Consider the following 24,391-nt stretch of genomic DNA (forward strand, 5'->3'; position numbering starts at 1 on the left):
TAGGGACACTTGTGAGTAGGTTGAATACACAAAAGCAATGGGTCTCAACTGGAGGCGGTGTTGCCTACTAAGGGACATTTGGCAATGTTTGGAGATATTTTTGGTTGTCACAACAGGGGGTAGGGTGGTGCTACTGACATCTAGTGTATAAAGGTCTCTTGTACAATCCCTACATGCACCAAGGCTCTCTGGACCTGAGCCACAGGTTCACTGTTACCTCATCGCCTCCCACAGGGACCAGAGAAGGGGGATAAGCCATTTCCTAAGTTGTGAAATAAAATGATCATAGCATACTTTCTGTTATAGTTAAGGTTTTGCGTTAACGTGACTGGGCCAGGATTCTCCATGGTTTGGCAGTTAATGCCTAGTAATCAATCCCCCACGACCTGATCAAACACAGAGAAATCACAGTCGATCCGTTGTAAGAAGATTAAGGTGGGATGCAGCATCCTTACTCGGGGCAGGGCCCTGATGCAATCAATGGAAAGGAAGTTTCCTTGGAGGTCTGACCTGCTTCCAATATAAATGGGCACTATGGAAAAAGCTTGCTTGCTTTTTGCTGAGTCTGGGTCGGCTCTTTGACCTGCCAACCTTTAGATTCAGTTACCTTGAAGCCATAAGTATGACCTGCTGACCTCTGCAGCCATGGGCCTGTGATCTTCCTGCCAGTCTTGGGGACATCAGCCCCTTGCAGCTAAGAATCAGAAGCCAGTATAACATTTGATCTGTGGTCTTGGAACTTGCCTGAATTCCAACTTGATTGCTTCTACCACTGTGTGAGCTATTTTCTTTATGTAAATTTATACACACACACACACACACACACACAGAAGCGCCATTGGTTTGCCTGAGACTGAGCCCAGTCTAAGATGCTTCCCTAGTAGGGTGGTTATGAGGATTGGATGAAGTTCAATGGTACCAACAGCACCCTCAGCTGCTCACCAAAAGGTTGGAGGTTCAAGTCCACCAGAGGCACCTTGGAAGGACGAAAGCTTGGCAACCTACTTCGGGAAAACCCACCATTAAAAATCCTCGGAGCACAGTTCTACTCTGACTCACGTGCTACCACCAGGAATTGAAATTGACTGGCCAGTAGGTTTGTTTTCTTTTTCCTTTAAGGATTACATAAACAACAAAAATGCTGCCGTCCATCTTAACTCAGAGAAACCCTGTAGGGCAGAACAGTATACATTCTCCAAAGGGTTCCAAGGCTGCCAATCTCTGTGGGCGCAGACTGCCACCTCTTTCTTCTGCAGAGCAGCTCATGGGTCCAAACTGCCAACCTTTGGGCTTGCAGTCAAGTGCTTAACTGCTACGCCACCAGGTCCTTTAAGGTTGGAATCTATTAATATTTAGGAATTGCTTGGAGCACCACCTGACCTATAGTAAGCACTCTATCCATTAAATAAATTCATGCACATATCCATACAAATAGGCTTCTCAAGGTTAAAGAATCCAAGTTTATTAGAAATGTAACAAGCTGGGAGGAGGGGGCCAGCCCACCTGTTCCTCCCTGTCCTCAGAATAGATCCACCAGTTTGTAGCCAGCAAACTGGCTCCCCCTCTCCCCAGAGATGGTCCCCAATGGTGACTCTCACTGCACTGCCAGAACACAGAGTCCTAGTACTCCGGGCACTGCAGGAGGTCGAAGTTCACGTAGCCCACTTGGTCCACCTGGTTCACTTCATTCTGGAAGCTCATCCGCCAGTAGAAGCGGTCCTGGCAGAAGTAGGCTCTCCCTGCAAGGGAGAGACATAGGTGTGAGGGTGGTGATCGCAACCCTCCTATACCCACATCCCCAAAGAGGAGCATGATCTTTTCAATCATCCCCCTTGCCCTTTCTAAAGCTTTCCAAAGTTCTCATCTGCCACCACCATCGTCCTCATCTGCCTGTGAGATGCTAGAAAACACAGACCTTGACATCCAAAGCACTGGCACAGAGCCTGGCACACAGTAGGTGCTCAGCAGACATTTCATCTTGTGAATGAACTAACAAATGAATGAGTGATTTTAATGCTCAGAATCATTCACTGAACAGGGGCCCATCCATTCCACAACTTCATTTATATATTCCACTGCTGTTCACTGAGCAGCTACTATGTGCCAAGCACTGTCTGAGGCCAGGGAGATACATCAGAGAGACAGGTGTGACAGGTCCTTGGGTGAGCAAGCCAACCAAGTAAACCCGATGAGAAGATCTTGAGGAAGCAAAAGGGAGTAAGAGATGATCCTGGGGGTCAGGGAAGGAGGCCTTAACTGAGTGAGACCTGAAGGATGAGAGGGAGGCAACCAGGTGATGGTTTGGGGGAAGGGCAGATATAGAGGGAGCAACCGTTTCAAAGGCCCTAAGCCAGGAATGACCTTGATCTGCACCAACAGCTGCCAGAAGGTGGGTATGGCAGAGCAGAGTAAGTGACAGGAGTCATGGGAGGAGATGAGGACCAGGGTGGAGTTCAGATTGGGTAGATGTCTGGGGATGAGTCGGAGGTCACCCCCAAGACCAGTGCCTCTAACTATTCCTAACCCATCCCTACCCCCAAGGACTATATTATAGTACAGATAGATATCGGACCACCAGTATGGCTTGGACAAAGGGGTTAGCCAAAGAAATGGTGAAAAGTGACAAGATGCAAAAAAAACATCTTGGCGATCGGGTCACAAAACTGGTCAATAGACTGAAGGTGAATAGATAGTTAGGAGTATAATTCCAACTACACCCCCATCTTAGAGGCAGGGAAAATGAGCCTCGGAGAGGGGCAGGGGCTTGCCCAAAGACACGCAGCTGAGAAGTGAGTGTCTTGTTTCTCACTGCAGCCCCCCACCCCCACCCCTACAGCATGACGCCTATGACATTAGGGGCACTTGATAAATAAGTGTTTCATAAAGGAGGGGGCCTCTGAGCAACCTCTGGGGGTTGGAGAGGAAAGGAGGCTGCAGAGCTGAAAAGAAGAGGCTCCAGCCAGGAGCCAGGAATTTAGGGCCTCAGCATGACTGGGCCCCTGACTTCCATGTGGCCTGGGGTATGTCTCACCGTGCTGGGGTGTTTGGGACCCTCCCCCCACCAGAGCCCGAGGCCACACCCTCACCTTGGTACTGGAAGATGTCGTGAGTATTTAAGGGCACGCCAGGGAACATCTGGTCCACCTGGCTGACGCTCCCGGGATCTACCATCTGCGTCTTCACGTCGAACCTGCAGGCAGCAGACAGGTGCTGAGCCGCCGGGCCCGGGACGGCGCCCGGGCTCCCCCTGCCGGCGACCGCGAGCCTCTCACCTCCAGAAACGCTGCCTGCTGAAGAGCAAGGCCTTGCCCCCGCCGCGCGGAAGGGCGCCGGTGACCTGGGGCACGTCGGGACCCAGACCCAGCTTGTCTAGCCGCCGCGGACCCAGCACCGACGCGCCCGTGTACACCCACACCTGGCGCCCTGCAGGAGAAAAGGATCCTATCAGTCTAGGGGCCCCGGGTGGCGGTCCCCACGCTGCTTAAACTTGGAACCACCCCAGACTGAGTCCCCAAAGGGCACAACCACAGGATATGTCGTGGGGAAAGCTGGAATTCAGCCCCCTAGAAACTAGCTAAGGCTAACCAAGAGGTTGGCTGCTAACAGGATGGCTGGAGTTGGGGGATCTACCCAAAAGCACTTGGAGGAAAGGCCTGGCAGTCTACTTCCAAAAGGTCACAGGCACTGGAAACCAGTTGGAGTGCATTTCTTCTCTGACGTCCATGGGGCCACCATGAGTTTGAAGTGACACCATGGCAACTGGTCTCTGGCTATAAACGGGCTCCACTGCATCCACCAGGCAAGCAGGCAGGCCTTTGGCTCTCGACACCAAGGTGTTTCACTGTTTATCTGCTACGTCTGGAGGTAGGAGGAGGAGAAGTGGCAACGAACCGGAGAAGAAGAACACCTTCTTGGTGAGTGGGTCCTCAAAGGCAGAGTCCAGCTTTCCAGGGAGCTGGGGCCACGTGTCTGAGACGAGGAAGGGCCCCTGCACCCGGCGGCCCTGGCCCTCAGAAAGTCGCCAGTACCTCCTGGGAACATGGAAGGGGAGAGGTGAGCACTGAGCCACAGTTGAGGACCTGTGACCCGGAAGGGATCGGGATCCTCGATCGGTGCCCTCTCCAAGCCTCCTTGCCTCAACCACACCCCTTGTCCCCTCACCCATTCTTGAAGAAGTGAAGATGGTCCCTGATCTCTGCCATGGCATCAAAGATGTGCACGTTGCAAGCATCGTCCACTGGATCCAAAGGCACTGTGGGAGCTTCGGGAGGGCCAGCAGTGGGGGGACCCGTAGGGCCAGGTGAAGGGGGGCCTGTGGGACCAGCAGTGGGGCGTTCTGAGGGCTGGACTGTTGGGGGGCCAGTGGGGCAGACAGTTGGGGGAGTTGTGGGCTGGGGTTTAGGTGTCGTGGTGGTCCGAGGCTGTGGGTCAGGTTTAGGACGCGGACCTGCAAAGAAACACCAGATAAGACATGCCTGTTTTCCACATCTTCATACCCGTGGAAGTCTCCTCAAAGCCTGACGCTTGTCCATGGCCCTGGCCTGGCCCACACTCCCCACCGCACCTCAGAGTCCAAAGCTGCTTTCCCCAGCCACCGGCAGGCTGCATCTCTGGCTCTCTGCCCTTTCCTTCTGCCTTAATGACCCAACAACTGAGTGGGGCCAGGGGCCCCATAGTAAAGGGGGGCAGGGGAGGTGGAGTAGCAATTACCGGTGTTTTCGAACTGCTGACCTTGCAGTCAGCAGCCCAATGCATCACCACTACTCCACCAGGGTTCCCCCTTTTCTGCAGATGAAGAAACTGAAGCACTGAAGGATGAAGTAACAAGTCCAGGAAGTGGCTGGTCTGGCTTGGAGCCCACTTTCCTCTCACACCAGAGTCGTCTGTGCTCTGAATCAACATCTCTAAGTACTGATGGGTAGGGATGTGTTGGGGTCCATTCTCCCATGCCCACGCCAAAATATCCCAACCCTCAACCTGGATTGGCCCCACTCCCCACCCCCTGCCCATAGCTCACCATAGAGATGCTGTATGCCCTGGATATCGTCCTTATGCAGAGGGGGCTCTTCCGTGAAGCGGTACATGGGGTACATGAGCGCCTCAGGCACGGACGAATGATCTAAGCCCAGCGCGTGACCAAACTCGTGTGCCGCCACAAGGAACAGGCTGTATCCTGGGGAGAAGGGGAGCCTGAGATGAGAACGCTGGCTGAGCCCCCAGCCTTGCCATCCCTCCACCGCCCACCATCATCACTGCCTGGCCTGAACCTCACCCACCTTGGTCTGGGCAGAAGCCCCACTTCCTGTCGCGGTCGAAGTTGGAGGTGGTGGCGCACCAGAGGCGCCCATCTTGGCGGCCCTCCTGGGTGCAAGATGAGTACTCCTTGTCCAGGAAGGTGAAGGGGAAGGCGCACTGCTCTCCTGCCGCGTTGCCCCCGGTTACTGTTGAGTCGACTGGAGAGACCCAGAGCCTTGGGTGAGCGGGATCCCACCCACCCACTCGCTGCCATATCGGCCCTAACGGATCCATACGTTGTCCGCGATCCTGGATCTTTACAGAAGGCTGCCTCACTGCCAACCTAGGTGCGCAGGCCTCGGTGCTTAACCGACTGCGCCAGCAGGCTCGCATATGAACTGGGTACCAAACGCAAACCCAAACCCACCGTCATGGCGAGATGACTCATAGCTCACGCCTTGCGGCTAGCAGTCCCGCTCTGACCTGACCACCCAGACCACCAGAGCCTCATAGGCGCGGGTCTCACTCAATGTCCATTGCGACCCATCGCTACCCTATAGGACAGCGCGGAGCTGTCCCAGTGGGTTTCTGACACTGTTAACTCTTTACTGGAACCGAAAGCCTCTTCTTGTTTCTGCAGAGCGGCTGTGGGTTTCATACAGCCGACCTTTTGGTTAGGAGCCCAACTCGTAACCACTACGCCCCCAGAGCTCTCAAGAGCAGAGTAGATGGGTCCAATAAGGATTCAGCCTAGGGAGCGCTCTATGGCTCAGCTGAGATGAGGCAGCCCTGGTGCGGGGCAGGGGCTGAGGGCAGAAGCCACCTAACAGGTGAGCCCAGAGGGTTGAGCCCAGGGGCCGAGGTGGTGGTGGATGGGGCGGGGCAATTGAAAACTTGGGGGGAGGGGTCATGGCTATGGGCGGGTCACGACCTGGGTTGCGGTGAGCCAAATGGATGTGGGGAGGAGCCATGTTTCAGGGACCAACGGTGGGCCAGGGGGCTGGCCGGAGTGTGGCGCGCGGGGCGTTGGTACCTCGGTTGGGGCAGAAGCCGAAGAGCCTGTCCTGGTCGAAGTCCGCGGTGGTGGCACACCAGCGGTAGCCGTCCGAGCGGCCGTCGGTGGTGCAGGCCGAGTAGGAGCGGCCCTCGAAGGTGAAGGGAAACGCGCAGGGCTTGCCGTCCCCATTGCCGTACTCGGTGTAGAGCCCTGCGGAAGCCCACACCGCGACGGCACTGACCCACCGGCGGCCGCTGGGCGAGCCACCCCCCTCGCCTCGCCTCCCCATGACGACCCTGGGCCCAGGGACCGCGAGAGGTGGCTCCCAGGCCACCCACCGGTGGCGGAGCTGGGATTTGGGCGCCTGGAGGGTGGAGGGCGGCCCCGCCCCGCCGGAGCCACGCCCACAAGCCACGCCCCACAAGCCACGCCCCCGAGCCACGCCCCGCACTCACGCTCGCTGGGGCAGAAGCCGAACTGGCGGTCCTTGTCGTAGTCGGCGGTGGTGCTGCACCAGAGCGCGCCGTCTGAGCGGCCGTCGGTGGTGCAGGCGGCGTAGGAGCGGCCATCGAAGGTGAAGGGAAGGTGGCAGGGGGCTCCGTCTGCGTTCCCGAAGAGGGTGGGAATCACTGCGAGAGGAAGGGCCGGGTGAGGGTGGCTGGCGGGGCAGCAGAGGGGAGTGGGGACCCAGGGGCGGGCGGCTCAGGATCTCACCGGCACCCTGGCCCAAGGACCACAACTCGTCGTCGTCGAAGTGGGCGTCGCCCTGGATGCCCGGGCCCGGAGGAAAGGCGTGCGCCAGCAGCCCGTCCTTCCCATCGAAGGGGTAGCCGTCTCCATGCTCTGAGGACGCGGGCACAGGGAACTCGAGTTAGCCGATCGATCGCCTGCGGCCCACCGGCCGGGGCGCTCCGCACCCAGCTGCACCCAGTGCAGCTCCCCACACCCGGCGCTTGCGGCCAGCCTTCCATCTCGGGCCAGGACCCTCCCGGCAACTTCCCCTGCTCGCGTCCTCACCACTGAAACCAAACTGGATGACGATGTCCACGTCCTTCACGTCCGCGTTGTACACGCGCGTGAAAATGAGCGGCGTCACTTCGCTCCACACCGCGAAGGCTCTGGCAAAGGCGTCGTCGATCACATCGCGGGGCAAGTCTTCCGAATAGTTTTGGATCCTGCGAGGGGGGACGTGTGCGGGGCAGGGAGAGGACACCAGTGGCGACACCCCAGCCTCAGGGGCTTCAGCAACGACTCCCTCCGTGCGCTCCCAGGCGCAGTTTTTTCAGGGGTGGGGGTTGGGGGCCAGGGTAGGGAAGCAGGTGAGGGTGTAGAGGGGCAGCCACTGTCCCAGGTGCACATTCAGGAATGAACCAGGGGCCCAAGAGGGGACGCCCTCCCCACCCATACCCCGGGGGCCACCCTCCCGCACCAGTAAGTGATATTGCGGTGTTGCCACTTGAGGTCACCCTCGAAGGTCTTGAAGAAGCCGACATCCGGGACACCGCAGCGCGGGGCTCGCATGGCCTCCAGGGTGGTGCTGTCCAACTGCCCTGTCTCGGGAAGGCTCAGCTTCTTCTGGAAATCCCTCAGCGCTTTGTTCAGCGCCAGCTCATTATCGTTCATCTCGGCCACCCGGGTGTAGCCATAGCGGTACAGATAGTGCTGTGGGCAGAGAAAAAAATGGAAAACACTGCCATCGAGCCCATTCCAACTCATAATGACCCCATAGGGCAGGATAGAACTGCCCTGTGCATTCAAGACTGTCACTCTTTATGCAGTGGAAAGCCCCAACTTTCTCCCACTAAGTGACTGGGGATTTTGAACTGCCGACCTTGTAGTTGGCAGCCCAATGCGTAACCACTACACCACCAGGGTTCCTGTCTATGGATGCAGAGGGCCCAAGACATGTAGCTGAGCACCCCTAGGGCATCCCAGAGCCTAGCTCTTCTCTCTGCCCTCCTGGACTGCCCATCTGCCCAGGTGCCCAGGGTTTAGCAGTGGCTAGAATTTGGCTAGAAGAGGCTATGGCCAGAACTTGGTCTCCAAGGCCTTTGCCCACCTAGAATTCTCCTAGCTGCTTCTCAACCCTGGATGCTTCTGGCCCATACCTATCTCTAGATTCCTTAGGGCTCGCCCCTGCTCACCCTTTGCCCAACTTTCCCCTGGAATACCCAGGACCCACTCTGGACATCCCCAGGCTACACCCACCCTAGAATCCTCTAATCCTTCCCCCAGGCACCACACCCCATTGCCCACCTAGGAGATCCACACAAACACCAGTCCTGACCCAACTGCCCAGAGCATCCACAGGCCCCAGCACCAGTGCCTGCCCTGGACACCTCAGCTCCCGAGACCTGGCATCATCTGCCCACCACAACCAAAGCATCACCTCTGAGGCTCCTTGCCCACCCTGGGGACCCTCAGCACCTTCCGGCCAGCCAGCCCAACTCTAGGTGAGTGGGTTTGCCTACCTCTGCCAGCTGCCTGTCGGTGAGGTTAGCTTGAAGTTCTCCTGGGAAAACCACGACGGTGGGTTGGCGCCGTTGGGGAGCGGCGGAGCAGCAGCCCAGTACCAGGGACACCAGGACCAGGGGGTGCCAGCGGCTCATGGTGAGGGCAGCAGTGTCTGAGGGCAGCTACATGCTCAGGGGTTTTAAGGAGCTGCTGCTAGGTGAATCAGTGACTCCGCCCCTCCCCATCCAGCCCCGCAGGGCTGACTCAGGGATGCCTGCTAGAGAGAGGGAGAGGCTTACACCACCACCTCCTCTCCCATTGCCCTGCCTGTAGCAGGACCCCAGACCCACAGGAAACCACAGACCATATGGGAGGGGTGAGGGTTTTGCAAACTGCAGTGCTTGTGAGAAAGGAAAGCAGGAACGTGAAGCTGGAGCCCTCCAGCCCTCCCTCAGTGTGAACGCCCCACAAGCTGAGCAGAAGGAAAGAGGATGGAAGAGTAGCTTGGCGTCCCCTGTCCCCTGATCTTCTCTGACCCCCTACACACACACACACACACACACACACACACACACGCCCTCAGGCTCTGTCCCAGTTTCTCCTCCATAGAAACATCCTTGACTCAGCTTCCTCTCCCTGCTCCATCTGCGAGCAGGCGTGGGTACTGCTAACCAGGAATTGGAGAAGTCCGCAGGGGCCATCCACTTCTTCCACAGGCAGAGTCCTTGAGGGCAGCAAGTGGGAGGGACCTGGACACCCCACCATCTCCCAGCACCGCAGGCAACAGTCTTCTCCTCTCTGTTTGCTTCTGCAGCTGGGAAAAGGGCCCTCTGCTCCTAAATTGATGGGCAGGTAAAATGAGATCAAATCTACAAAATGCTTAGTACGGTGCATGCTGCAAGCCCATGGGCTGCCTGTCAATTATCTGGCCCAAGACCATGATTGCAGGCAGGGAACAGGAGACATGAAGTCTCTGATCTGCTGTGTTACCTGGAATAAGGTCCTTCCCCTCTCTGCGCTTCTGAGTCTATCACTGAAAAATGATTGGGAGGGAGCAGGGGCGGGGGGGATGATGGCAAGGCACCCTTCCAGGCCTGCTCCAGCTCTGGTTATCACCATTCATGCCATTAACCAGGAGCCGAGGTGACCCAGTGGTTAAGTGCTCATCTGCAAACTGAAAGATCCTGTTCGGTGGGAGAAAATGCCGGCTCCCGTGCAAGTTTACAGCCTTGGAAATCCTGTGAGAGTTTGGGGTTCTTTCATATCCATTAGGGTCGCTGTGACTGGGACTCTATTTGATGCCCACGGGTTTGGTAAGCTATTAACCAACTAGCCTGGTGGTAAGCACTCTACTGCTGGTGGAGAGGTCAGTGGTTTGAATCCAATCAGAGGCTACAAAGGAGAACAGGCCTAGAGATCTGCTCTTGTAAAGATCACAGCCTATAACCGATCACAAGGATCTACATATAACCCCCTCCAAGGGGAACGGACAGCAGAAAAGTGAGTGAGGGAGATATCAGCCAGTGTAAGACATGAAAAATAATAATTTATAAAGTATCAAGGGCTCATGAGGGAGGGAGGGAAGGAGGGAGGGGAAAATGGAGGATCTGATACCAAGGGCTCAAGTAGATAGAAAATGTTTTGAAAATGATGATGGCAACAAATGTACAGGTGTGCTTGACACAATGGATGGACGGATGGATTGTGATAAGAGCTGTACGAGCCCCCAATAAAATGATTTTTTCTAAAAAAGAAAATCTTAAGGATTTATCTTAAAAAAAAATCACAGCCCAGAAAATGGAACTCAGCCCTCTGGTTAGCTGAGTTGGAATCCCCTCCTAGCGTACTTACCTGGCAGGTGGTTTTCCCAGGGCGAGGTTTATCCATTGCACTGCGGATGTGGTGACCCCTGCGATTTCCCCAAATGTGGGAAACTCGACTGCACAAATTGTGGTAGTGGGGGACTGCGTTCGCGCTCACCCCTGAAAGAAAAGAAAAAAAGGAATCCCCTCCTAGCAAGAAACTATAGCACGCCCCTAGCAACCGGCCCGCCTTCCTCCTGCCCAGTACGGAGCAGGCTCTCTGCCTTACTTGTGAAGAACAATGACAACAATTTTAAAAGTGTCCTTAAAGAGCCTACTATGTGCTGGCCCCTTGACAGGCTTCGCCCACAGAAGAACCCTTGGGATGGAAACAGTGAACCGCTCTCATAGGAAGCCTGAAGTTCGCCAGTCCCTGCTTTTCAACCAGGGCTCTGCCATTTCCTAGCATTGTGACCTGAGGCAAGTCCCTCCCCCTTTAAATGGTGAGCTTCATGCTAAATGACCGATTTTTTTAAAAAAAGATGTGCTATGGGATAAGTTTTATCTCATCCTCACCACCATCCCTGAAGCAGTGGCTGTCAAGTGGGTGCTGAGTCACAGTGACCCGCTTGCTGTGTGTTCGCATAGAACTGTGCCCTACAGGCTCGTTTCAATGGCTGATTTGGGGGATTGATGACTAGACCTTTCTTCCAAGTGCCCCTCGATGGACTCAAACCTCCAACCTTTTAGAGAACAACTGCGGGTGTTCATCTCTAGTTTGGGGAGTGTAGAGTCATAGAGCAGTATGATTTCAGAGAGGAAAACCCCCCAATCCAGGGAGGTCTTCATCTGGGCCACAGACATTGTCTGGGAAAATGTCACCTCTATTATCAACTTTCTCAGCATGAGCTCTATTGACATTTGGGGCCACATCATTCTTTTTGTCTTGAGGGGCTGTCTTGTACCCTGTGGGATGGTTCACTGTATCCCTGGCTCCACCCACTCGCTAGATGCCAAAAGCAACAGGCTCCCCCCTCCATCAATTGTGAAAACCAGAAATGTTGCCAGATCTTGTCAAACGTCCCCTGGGGCAGGTGAGGGGCGATCACTTCTGGTAGCAAACCACTAGGTGAGAAGTATTACTACAAAACCACAGAAACCTTTACGAAATGGAAATACCCAAATGTACAGCTGTTGACTCGGCCTCCCCGTCATCGGATTGACACTCTCCTGAAGGCAGCCTTCTGATGACATCTTCCAGGGCTCCAGGCCGCCCCTAAAGAGCCCCGGGCTCTTCCCCAGGCACCTCATCGGAACTGCAGTTTAGGCAGTCTTAGGGTGCTTGGCTTGTGTTCTTTTTCAATGTTCTTTGAGTTTGGGGGACAAAAAGAAGGCTGAAGGTTCTAAGAGTATGGCTGGACGCTGGGTGGGGTAAGGTTCCCCAAGGAAATCCTCCTGAGACAGTCCTTCCTGCCCTCAGGGAATAAGCAGGTGCATTGTGATGGGATGGGAATCCCTCCGCCTTTTCCTCTCCAATGCAGTTTTCTATTTCCTTCAAACTTCCTAACAAGCTCCGTCATCATCCTGTGTCCCACAAGAAAAGCTCTCAAGATGAAAGCCCTTTTCCCCTTGGGAAGTCCAAAAGCAGCCACCCGTAACCTTCCAAGCTGACCTCTCTGCCTTGAATTTAAGTGGCCCTGCCGGTCCCCTCATCAACCACGCTTTTTTTTTAGAAGGCACTCTAGGGAGACTAAGACGAGAGTATCACAGAGAATTTGGCTGCAGCCATCCAGGGACCACAGAGACATGTTTAAACACGTTTGGTTTGGAATAGGCCTGTGCTGAATGTGAGACTGGACCCCTACTAGCAATGCTTTTTTTCTCTTCCTTTTTTTAAAATCGTTTTATTAGGGGCTTATACAACTCTTATCACAATCCATACATACATCAATTGTGTAAAGCACATTTGTACACTCACTGCCCTCATCATTCTCAAAACATTTGCTCTCCACTTAAGCCCCTGGCATCAGGTCCTCTTTTTTCCCCCCTCCCTCCCCGCTCCCCCCTCCCTCATGAACTCTTGATAATTTATAAATGATTATTTTGTCATATCTTGTCCTGTCCGACGTCTCCCTTCACCCACTTTTCTGTTGTCCCTCCCCCAGGGAGGAGGTCACATGTAGATTTTGTTTTTTATTGTTTCTGCTGGGTTTCCCAGTTTGTGGCCCGCAGAAGTGGTGCACAGTGATAAAAACGGACACAAGGGTTTGTAGGGGATATAGAGGTGGAAGGTGGGTGACAGGGAGGCAAAGAAGATTTCGGGAGTCAACAGTGAAGGTGGAAGGGAGCACTAGAACTGATTATGATTGCACAACTCATTTTAAAGGCGACTTAACCATGGGGGAGGGGGTGTTCTAAACTCAATGTGGTAATGATTGTACAATTCTTCTTGATATGAATTGTATACAAATTCAACTATTGAATTGTATGATATGTAAATTGTGTGCCCCTAACAGTGTTGGGGGAAAAGAGAAGAAAAAAGAATTGTATTGACCCTGACCTTCTGTCCCTGTATTCATGGAGGTGAGTGACCAGCAGGAGAGAAATTGACTGAATAATTAATTACCAGAGAGAGAAGCACAAAAGGGGAGGTGTGCTCATCTGCTCCACTTACCCCCATTAAGCAGATTAGAAAACTGAGGGTTCGAGTGGAGAAGTGACCTCTCTTGGGTCCCAAGAAGGAGACAGGGACCAAGTGTGTGGGAAATGGAATCAGGGAAGAGGCAGGAGAGAGGGATGCCTGAGAGCTTGACTCAGGAGTCGGCCTGCAGGGGCTCAGCTCTCAGCTCTGCCACTGGTTCCCTGTGTAACTTAGTCCGTCAGGGCCCCAGGATCCCCACCTGTGACCGGGGGTAATGCTAGCGCCTACCTCATGGGAATGTCAGGATCCAATAAGTTAGCAGATAGAAAGTGCCCAGTCCATGGTAATAAGTGCTTGCTGTTATCTAATTATGATCGTCTCCAGCCAGCTGGCCCTTTTTACCAACTGGGACATGGGCAGAGATCACCGAGCCAGGAACCCCAGGGCTTATTGCTGGAGCCAGTTCAAGGAAAAGCCGCCCCCCTCCACCCCCCAACTTCCTCCTTTGCCCTCTGGCTCATCAAAGGGAACTTGGGGGGAGCTTGGCTTTCAACACAGCAGTCAGGAAGTGGTTTTGGTTACCACATCCCCTTCCCCACTTCCTCCAGACCCCCCTGCCAATACCACCATGGAGGTTAACCAAGATCCTGGGAGATGAGACCGAGAACAGGATATGCCCCCAGGTCCACCCTACAACCTCCACCCCACAACCTTGACCGGGGTCCTGGCATGGACTGTACACCCTTCACTCAGGTAGAGGCCCCATCAGAAAGGGGAGAGGGCTGATCCTGGAGCCCTGAGTCACCAGCTGGGTGACACACAGCCCTGCAGGCTGCTATTAGTAACTCCAGGCCCCCAGAGTGGGGTCAGCCTCACGAGATGAAGAGCCATCCCCTTATCTAGGATGGGGAACTCCATACCAGCATCTCCCATACCTGTCAGAGCCCCGGCAGGATGTGGGAGAGACACTGGTGTCTGGGACGAAGCAGAAAGACATGTGCGCTGCCAGCCCTTGCCCTAGCGGAGAGCATCTCTACCAGTGCCCGTTCCCTAACCCCACACCCCTACCATCCTTAGCCCCAGGGTGGTGGCAATCCCATGCTGACTTCTTCAGGCCCTAATAAGTCATGCCACCCACATATAAGTGTCATGCACCTTTAATGAGGAAGCCATAGAGTGCAGATTTTGGAAGCCGACTGTCTGATTTCAAATCCCAGCTCCTACCGTTTATTGGCACTGTGGCCTTCGGCAAGTCACTTTACCTCTCTGCACCTCCATTTCCTCTCCCGTAAAATGGTGCTGGGGGAGACTGGTTCCTACTTCTGCAGGTTGTGGTAGGGACTCAATGAACTTTTGCATTCGAGTTCTTGGCCCAGTGCCGGGCACACAGTGAGCAGGTACCAAATGTTAGCAGTTGCGACTATGTTATCCGAGTACCCTTGCCTCAAATGTGCAAATTAGAGTTCATGATCCCAGGTTAGGGGTGAGGCTCAGGGTCTGCCTTGGGTCCATGCCGCTGGCAAGGGGCAGAGCTGGGGCTCACCCCAGATCGGAGGCCAGCACTCTGTTCTTTCTACCATGGTACTCTCACCCCTCATCTGTGGGACTCCCGATAATCAGTGTTATCTCGCTAGCGCTGTCAGGACCTGAGCGCATCTGATTGTGCCGCTGGGAGGCCCTCTTGACATCCTGGAGCCCAGGCTTTCAGAACCCCTGGCACTCACGGGAGGCAGAGGTTAGAGGCCATCTTCAGTGATGGCTCCCAGGCCCGGAGAAGGGTTTTACTTGCTCACTGTCACCCAGCTCTGGCTTGGCCATCTGACTCCAAATCCCGTGCTCAGACCCGGCCCCTGGACCTGGTGAGAAGGAAGTCAATGGGGAAGCAGGCTGGGATGTGGGTGGGCGTTAAAGCTGGGAACCACAGAAGAACAGGCGTGGGGTATTGGACTGAGCTCATAGGGAAACACAAACAAACCCCCAAATCACCAGCTGCCATGCAGTCGCCTTGGCCTCATGGTGACCCCACGAGTGTTAGAGTGGTGCTGGGGTCCATGGGGTCTCCTGTGGACGATGATCGTCGAGTCGACTTACTAAGGTGGCCTCTGGGTGAACGCACCCTCCAACCTTCCGGTTAGCAGCCGATCTGAGTTGACCAGGGGAAAGATAGGAGGGGTGGGCGTCCACAAGGGAAGCCCAAGAGTCAGGACGTTGGAGGAAGTGGGGTTCCCTTTCAGAGGGGTGGTTCCTGTCCATAGGATGGGATGGTGCTGGGGATTGTGAGTTAAAGGGGGAGGAGAATGCAGCCGGGGCCATTCTCACTCTGGATGGCCCCCTGGCACCTAAGGACTTGTTTGTTGTTAGGGGCTGCCAAATGGATTTCAACTCATAGTGACCCCGGGCGGGCGGCAAAGCCAGACTCTCCCATAGGGTTTGCTGGAGGGCCTCTGTGGGAAAGCAGGCTCCCGGGGTCTTTCTCCCAAGTAGGGAGGTTTGAATCGCCAGCCTTTCAGTGGACAGTACAGCACCCATCAGAACTCCTTTCGCAAAGCAGACACAGTGCCCAAACAGGCCCGGGGAGAGCTGGTTTGCTAATGGAAACAATCCTGGAAGGGGTCACGCAGAGGGGAGCTCCCATCTCTGGTGGACTTGTGTGTACAGTTGTGTCAGGGTCAGTGTGGTAAGGTATTGCACCCACACCTGTTGACCTTGAGCAGATTCCAACAGAGAACCACCCTAGAGGGGTTTCCAATGCTGCCACCTATACGGAAGCAGGCTGCCACATCTTTCTCCTGTGAAGCAGCCGGTGGCTGGGTTTAAACGCCGATTGTTTGGTTAGCATCTGAGCCCGGCACCACTGTGCCCCCAGGCCCCTTCCTGGATGGGAAGGGAATGCCTAAATGTGGACATCTGGTTTAGTTAGCAAGGGCGGGAGAGCGGGGTGGGGGAGAGGCACTGGACCTAGGGAAGACCACTAGTAAGCATCCAGCGGGCCTTCAATCCACGTTGAATAATGGAGGACAGAGGAGGAGGGGGGCGCTGACACAGCACACAGAGCAACCAGGGCCACACTTTGCCCACCTCTGGGCCCTGGATATCCTCTCATGCATCCTCCAGCTCCCTGGTTCTCCTGGGGAGTGCCAGGACCACTAGCAGCGGCCTCACCTGGGAACTGGTGAGAAATACAATTCCTCACCTGCCCCCACCCCAGAACGAGCGAGTCAAACAAGCCTGCCATGCACCACCACGGTGGAAAGTGATGTGGTGCTACCTCAAACAACTGGGCAGAGGAATGCCATCAGACCCAGCATCCCTCCGCGGAGCACAGACCCTAAAAGAAGCAAGAGACAGAACACAGACAGACAGGTATGCGCACCCGTGTTCGTCACAGTACTGTTCACAACAGCAAGAAGCTGGAAACAGCCCCACTACCCATCAGTAGAAGGATGGATCAGAGGCTTTGGTACCTCGGCACAATGGAGTACTTGCTCTCCATGGCTGCAAACAATGGGGGAGCCATGAAGCACCTCATGACATGGATGGACCCGGAGAACAGATGCTGAGTGAAGTCCGTGGACCACAAAAGGATAAATATTGTGCGAGACCTCTACTACGAGGATAATTACAACACACACACACACACACACAAGATAAAGACTTGCATGCTAAAGAAACAGACTTGGGAGGGCAAGGGGGAGAAGATGAAGCAACAGACTATAAGGTTGACAGATACTGACTTGGGTGAAGGGAAAGAGGGAAGAGAGAAATCAAGGGGGAGCGAGGGGAAGAATGGGGGTGTTGATAAGAGATTCGAAATGTTGACTGCAGAATCGATCTGTGAAATGCAAACCCCCACCTCCACCACACACACACACACGCACAGTACTTCACTCACAATAAAATATTAATCGAAACAAAACAAAACAAGGCTGCCAGTTGAGTCTGCTAGATGCGCAAGGTTGAGATCGCTGCTTGCGTCTAGCCCCACATCCCAGTTGGGGAAACTGAGGCTCTGAGAGACAGGGCCTTACCAAGGTCAGACAGGCAAGAGTACCAAGATCTGGTGGGAACTAGGCGTGTCAGACTAAGTAAGAGGGCCTCGCCACAAGGTCCTAGCTCCCATGACATTGAAATGCTTAACCCCAGGACCTCAGCCTCCACAATCATAGCTGGAGCAGAGAGTACTCCCAGAAGCCCGGCTCGCTCCCAGTGGCCCTCAGCAACCTATAGTTCCTGGAAGTCTCATTCCCAGACTCAGCAGGCCTTCTCAGGGGTCTGGGGGCAGGCCTAGGGCCCTGGAGACCCCTGTTCTCAACGGATAGGGAAATATTTCAATATTTTAGCCAGATGCAACCCATTTTCTGTGTGTACCAGCTGTGCGCCAGCCCGGACCCTGGTGCCCTTCCCCAGAAGGAAGGGACCCTGAAGCTTGGGCTGGGGCAGAGGGCTTCAAGGAGACCACAGATAAAACAAGTGTCTAAGGGAGAGGCTTGTTCCGGAGCACTTCTTGAATGGAATTGATTGCCTGGCATCTTTACACAACCAGGATGTTTGGGTTACACACACACACACTGGGGTGCAGTCTCCCCCACACCAGTTACTGTTTGCATCTGTGATTTTAGTGCCCTGCCATGTTTGTCAACCTGCTATCCAGCCTCCACTCCCACCCCGGAAAAGAAGAGACCTCACATCTCTTTGGCGTCGGTATTTCTCAAGTCCGGAGACTCAGAAAGAACGGCCTCCAGCCCACCTCCCAGAGAGCCAGGGGGATTCAGGTCCCTAGACGGGCCTCTCCAGGTTCACGGCTTTCGAAATCTCCAGGACAGGGCCGAGACGCCAGGGGCTGGAGACTAGCTCCCTCGCCCCCACCCCGGCGTGGCTGAAGCAACTGAACGCTGTCCGGAAGGATCCAGAACCATTTGTACAGCTCTTCCTTCCCCTGCGCGGAGGCCGCATTTTTGCAAAGAGCAGGCTCGGAAACCCAGCCCAGGCCGCCCGCCCCGGGGCGCAGCTCGCAGCCACCGAGCCCCGGGGACCTGCTCTGATTGCGGCTGCTTCCCCTGACTCCCGGGACACCCTCATTCGGATGGCATCTGCATATATTTGCATATTGCGGCTCGGTGCTCCCCGCCCCCCCACCTTCCAGCTGAGGCCTGTTGGGCGGAAATGCAGCGCAGGTCTGCTGCTCTGTGTTTGGGGCTCACACAGCCCAGGGACTTTCCACGCACCTGAAGCCCCGGGGGGCCGGGATGGAAGGGCCTGCGGGCCCGGGCTCGGCCCCGGGAAGGCCCATAGGCCCGCGGAGGAGGGGACACTCAGAAAAACACCCCTCTTCAAGCTGGGGCATGAGCAATACCGGCTTTCTCCAGTTGGGGGCACCAGTCGTGGGCCTGGAGACCACCCATAGGTTCTCCAGCGATGGGTGGAGGGGCCAGCCAGCCTGGTGGCAGGGACTATGCTGTGAACCAGGCCGCTGTGGGTTTGAACTGTCTGGCCTTGGATCAATGGCTTCCTTCCCTGAACCTCAGTTTCCTCACCTTTAGGATGGGCTTAAGAGTTCCTGGGCCACGGTTAAGTGCAAGACTATGTCCCCAAAGGTGGACAGGTAGAACCTGCTCAGATGTACCTCGGAAGAAAGGCCTGGTGATTGGCCACAGCCGTTGGAGCGCTAGAGAGCTTGGTCCCACTGCGACACACATCAGGTCGCCGTGGGTGGCAGCAAACTCCCTGCAGCTGCGGTTTGGCTTTACGATAGCAGTTACAGGCTCATCGCATGGTGATGGTTCTTTATTTAGCCACCCAGTAGTCGGCTATCTCTCCCATTCTTGGGTGAGCCTTAGTGGATGGTCCAGTAACCAATGACTGCGTGACTAATGACCCCAAAATGTAATGGCTTTCAAACAGCAATTGATTCTACTGCATGGTTCCGTGAGGAGGCAGGAGTTCAGACACTGCAGAGAGGCCCTGCTGGTCTCCGCTCTAGGGTGTCTCGCATCACTGCTGGGGGCTGGTACCAGCTGGCATTTAAACTGGAGGGTCCAAGATGGCTCACTCGCCTGCCTGGGGTTGGGGCAGAGCCAGCTGGAAGGCTGGGCTCAGTTGGGCCCTGGACCCTTCTCTATGTCACCTCAGCGGCTCTCCACAAGATGGTGATGTCTGCAACCCATCTTCTGATGGAGAGGCTCAGCACTCCCAGAATCCAAGACGGAAGCCATTGCTTCTCTTCTCTCGGCTGGGCCTGGACCCAGCCTCCTGTCTCTTTCACTGTCACCCATCGGCCAAAGCAGACAGAGGCCAGCCTCCCTTCCAGGGGAGGGCAACAGAGCCCACCTCCAGAAGGACAGCTTGTTGCAGAAAATGTAGCTGTCTTTGCTCTGCTGGAGAGAGGGGGGCAGTTTCCCTTTGACATCCAGGATGCTAACATGAGACTGGGGTGGCACCATAGGATTCTGTCACCCAGAATTCTGATTTTTTTTTAATTATTTTATTCGGGGCTCGTACAATTCGTATCACAATCCATACATACATCCATTGTGTCAAGCACATAGGTACATTTGTTGCCCTCATCATTCTCAAAACATTTGCCTTCTACTTTAGCCCTTAATATCAGTTGCTCATTTTCCCCCTCCCTCCCCTTCCCCTCTCCCTCATGAACCCTTCGTAATTCATAAATTATTATAGTTTTGTCATAAGTGGCACTGTCCAATGTCTCCCTCTGCCCTCTTCTCTGCTGTCCATCCCCCAGGGAGGAGGCTATATGTAGATTCTTGTAATCGGTTCCCAGAACGCTGATTCTTAAGAGATCGTGACCCTACCTCACAACTAGGAGGTGGCATTGAGAGCCCAGTGGGAGCAGCAGCCCTGGGATCCCCACAGGCTGTCCCTGTAGCAGGTCCCTGATTCTGGTCATTGCTGACACATCTCCCTGGGCTCCAGCTCACTTCCAAGTCTGGCCTCCAGCCTCCACGCCCACACTGTAAGCCCCCACAGCCCTTCCAGTGCATCTCTCTTGGCTGAAGTTCGCTGAAACCAGCTTCAATTACCGGTATCCAAGGACCTGAATTGACACAAGGACCATTCTCTCCCTCCTCCTCCTCCTTCTCTTCCTCTTCCTTAATTCCCTGAAGGCCCAAGCACCACCAGCCTCGTTTCCAAAAGCCTTCTGGAAATCACCTCCTAAAGGTCCCCCTTGGCACTTGCAGCTTAAGGTGGGTCCAGTCCACTCCTCCCCAGCCCTGCTCCCCTTCCTGCCTTCCATTCAGGGCACCTCACTTCCCAGGCTCCAATTTCCAAACCAGTGGTGTGTAACCCTGCAGGGCCATCCCTGACCATATCATCCAATCAGCTGACAAGCTGGAGAGGCCTCTAATCCATGCCCTCCATCCTGGGCCTACTCACTGCCATGGCTTTAGGGAGCTTCTGACCCTCCACTCCCCACCTGTTCGTGCACTAGTTCAGCCTCTGAGATACCCAGCACCCACGCTCCCAGATCCGTCCTCTGGGTCAGCTCTCTGACCGTGCTCAGAATGTTTTCATAGTAAAGTCTGCGCTCTCAGACATCCAAGGCCCTTCAGAACTAGTGCAATTATCATCACGGCAATCCCAGCTAGCAAGAAATGGGAATGGTGTCTGCTCTTGGTAACAGCTGTCGGCCACCAAGTCATCCCCTGGCTCCTGGTAACCCTGAACCTCTGTGCTCCATAGGGGCTTCCCTTGGCTGATTTTTGGAAGTGAATAGCCAGGCCTTTCTTGCAAGTCCTTCTTGATCTGCAAACTCAGCTGAAACTTGTTTGGCACCACAGCAATGCGCAGGCCTCCACTGACCCGTGGTGCCGGCTGCACGTGAGGTGCATAGCTTGGGAATTGAACCCGGGTCTCCTGGGAAGGGGAAGGCGAGACTGTCACAGAGCCGCCACTACGGCCCTGCTATTTAAAAGTGCCGTTCTCTGGGGCCAGTAGACGTTTGTGCTCAACTCGCAGTACTACAGAAGACAGGCCTGGTGATCTGCCTTCATAAGGGTCGTGCCGAGAAAACCCCTCGGAGCGGTTCTGCTCTGAACACGAGGGGTCACCCTCAGCCACAGTCAACTCGGCCACAGCAGGTTTGGGGTGGCGGTTCAGTCCCACCGGTGTCCCCCGGAGGCTCGCTGTCCACAGAGTAGAGGTGGCATCTGGAGCTTCATAGGCTGTTATCTCTGAGGAAGCAGATCATCAAGTGTTTTCTCCTGAAGCGGCTGATGGGTTTGAACCACTGGCCTTCCGGTTAGCAGCCATGCGCGCTTAACCACGGAGCCACCAGGGTTCCTAAGGAACTCACCAGAGATGCAGACTCTCAGAGGGTGCACCCCTGCCCTCCCCAGACCTGCGGAATCTGTCACTCGCTCTCCCCAGCTCCTTCCTGTGACTAATGTCTGAACATTTTCAGATGCCACAGGGGGGACTCGGAGGACCAGGCCTTTGGGTCACCTTCCGGGGCCAGAAACGACTCTGTCCTGTCGGAGCCACTGCATTCTCAGGAGCCTGGGACCCAGAGCAGATGACAATTCTAGAGGAACAAATGAACTGCGCTTCCCTGGGGCGACCGAGGCTGCTTAACTCGCAGGTACAGAAAGCAAATAAAAAGGTTGCTCCTGGGCTCCCTGGTGGGAAAGGCTGGGTCCCAGGTTCTCATTTCCATTCCGCAGACATTAATTGAGCTCCTGCTGGGTGCTGGGTCTCTGGAGCCCTGAGCTTGGACTTGGCGCAGTTCAGAATCCAGGAAGGGAGGTCAGCCACAAAGCGACGCAGCAGTAAGCGTGGACAAGCCAGCAGTCCGCCCCCTTCCCCCTAGCCACTCTCAGTTCCTGGGTCTGGCTCCTCAGGCTCTCTGGTCACAGGACCGCCAGCACTTCCACGCCTCTGCCCAGCTGCAGCTTACTCAGGCTCCATCTCAGCTGCGATGGCCCTGCTTCCAGGAAAGGGCCGCTGACCACCTCGACCTGGGAAAGGGCCCGCTGGTGTGCTCCCACGACGCCCACCCCATCCACCACATCCCCTCACGTGGCATCCCCCCCAGTCTAGAGTGGATTTCCTGCCTTGTTGCTTTCTCGTCCTGCAGGCTGAGGACAGGGGGGTAGGCCTCCTGTCCTCTCACTGAGCCCTGTCCTAAGCTTTTATGTGAATGACCTGTTCGTTTAACCCTTTGGGGGCCATTCTACCCTGTCCTATCGGGTCGCTGTAAGTCGGTGTCCACTCAATGGCAGGGAGTTTGGGCTTGTTTCCCAGTCCTCGCCACTACCCAATGAGGTGGACACTTGGGTTTTGTTTTGTTTCACGGATGAGGGACTGGAGGCACAGAGAAGTCAAGTAAATCACCTGAGGTCACACAGCTAGTCAGGGACAGAGATTCAAAGGCCATCTGACTCCGGGCTCTGCCAGTTGGAAGTGGAGGTGGGTTAACTCCATGGAGGAGAGTTCAAAGGTCCGAGAAACATCAGCAGGTGCAAAACCCAAGCCAAATGTTAAAGAATGACTAACAGTCTGCCCAGGGGACAAGGAGGAGCAGGGCTCTGCAGACAGAATGACATCTGGGCCCCAGTCAGTGAGCAGAGAGCTCAGTCACTCATCCAAAGGTTGAAGGTTCCAGGCCACCTGGAGGTACTTTGGCACACAGGCCTGGCTATGAACTTCTGAAAAATTGGCCATCGCCAACTCCAGGAGGCCCGGTCCTCTTCAGACACACGTGGAGATTGTAATCAGGGATCTCCCGGACTGTTTGGGTTTTCCTGAAGGCAGCAGACAGCGCTCCAGACGCTGGGACAGACAGGGAGAAGCCCAGCCCTATGTCACGTCTGAGTCACTGGCAGGTGGGGTGGGGTGGGTGCCACACACCTGACACACCTGGGGCTCTGGTCCTGTGGTGTCTGCGTAGGTGAGAACCTCAAGGTGAGACTCCAGCCTTCCATCCGAGGTGCCACCCCTTCCTGCAGGGATTGGCTGACCTCTTCTTCAAAGAAACCCGGAGCCAGCACACCCCCAGGCAGGTGTGGGTGCCGAGCTGACCTGGCGTCTGTGGGGAGTGCCAGGATCCCGCCTCTCCTCCTTACAAAGCACCCCCTGACCCCACTTCAGGATCTGCTCAAGCTGGCCTACAGATTCAGGGAGCCGCCCCTTCTCTGAGCTTCCACAGCTCTGGAACTCAGCTCAGACATCGAACCCCAGTCACACAGATGGTGACGGCATGCTGTTCCAGAGCCGGTCTCCAGGTTCTCTTCCTGGACTGACCTTCCCGTCAGCAGAGTCTGGAAGCTCTGCGGAAGTCTGTTTGTCCTTGGGGCTGCATCTCATCCACCCAGCATGCTGTGCAGTTGGGGAAACTGAGCCCCCCAGGGAAAAAAGGCCTTGCCAAGGGCACTCCCCTGAGTCAGGGCCAGCGCCTGGACGTTGTCGTGGGCCCTTTTCTCGCTCACAGGGCCATCCTTCCTCTCCAGGATCCTCTGGAAGGCTCTTCCTCCTCATTCATCGGCATCATCCAGACACTCATTCATTCATTCATTCATTCCGTCAGCAGACCTTCCCTAGGCTCTGTGGGTCCGGCCCAGAGTGCGAACCCTGACCTCAGGAAGTGGCCAATCCCACGGCTGGCTTTATAAACCAAAGCAGTTTTCCAGTAGATTCCAACTTACACACCCCTGCCTCTTCCTCACCACCACCGCGTACTCCCACAGATGACTGGGGGTTTGAATCGACAACCTTAGCAGCTTAGGGCTGACCTCCTGTGCCACCAAGGGGCCTTGGTATTGTTAGGACAGCGGTTCTCAACCTGTGGGTCGCGACCCCTTTGGGGTTCGACCGACCCTTTCACAGGGGTCACCCAATTCATAACAGTAGCAAAATGACAGTGATGCAGTAGCAACAACAATAATGTTATGGTTGGGGGGGTCACCCCCACATGAGGAACTGTATGAAAGGGTTGCAGCATGAGGAAGGTTGAGAACCGCTGTCTTAGGAGGACAGGGGCTTGGGGGGCTCAGAGACAGACACACCAGGCAGAGGGCTGTGTCAGGAGAGGAGCAGAGTCCAGGGTGATGTGTCCACACACCAAAGAATGCCCCCAGCCCCCAGCAGCTAGGAGAGGGAGGCCTGGGGCAGAGCTTGCAGAAGGAACCAGCCATGCCACTGCCAACACCTTGGTTTCCGATTTCTGGCCTCCAGGCCTTTCTGCTGTGGCCACCCACCCGGCCCCAGCGAGGGGCGAATGCAGGTCCTTGGGAGGAAAGTTGGTGT

General features: G+C 55.3%; 1 protein-coding gene and 1 pseudogene across 1 annotated transcript; one reads left to right on the forward strand and one right to left on the reverse strand.

Moving 5' to 3' along the window:
• Positions 1-1,440: 1,440 nt before the first annotated feature.
• On the reverse strand, positions 1,441-8,841 carry MMP9 (matrix metallopeptidase 9). The gene is made up of 13 exons (XM_004698304.2): positions 8,704-8,841; positions 7,662-7,894; positions 7,250-7,407; positions 6,947-7,075; positions 6,688-6,861; positions 6,269-6,442; positions 5,277-5,453; positions 5,018-5,173; positions 4,162-4,447; positions 3,892-4,031; positions 3,273-3,423; positions 3,087-3,190; positions 1,441-1,739 (listed from the first exon to the last, which is right to left on the reverse strand). The coding sequence occupies exons 1-13, from the start codon at positions 8,839-8,841 to the stop codon at positions 1,621-1,623; spliced, it is 2,139 nt and encodes a 712-aa protein (XP_004698361.1). The 3' UTR covers positions 1,441-1,620.
• A 1,688-nt stretch (positions 8,842-10,529) lies between these two features.
• LOC115871417 lies at positions 10,530-10,671 on the forward strand (annotated as a pseudogene).
• The last annotated feature ends 13,720 nt before the right edge of the window (positions 10,672-24,391 follow it).

This window comes from Echinops telfairi, unplaced genomic scaffold, assembly GCF_000313985.2.
Source record: "Echinops telfairi isolate 266 unplaced genomic scaffold, ASM31398v2 ScPeMD7_5592;HRSCAF=6446, whole genome shotgun sequence".
NCBI lineage: Eukaryota > Metazoa > Chordata > Mammalia > Afrosoricida > Tenrecidae > Echinops > Echinops telfairi.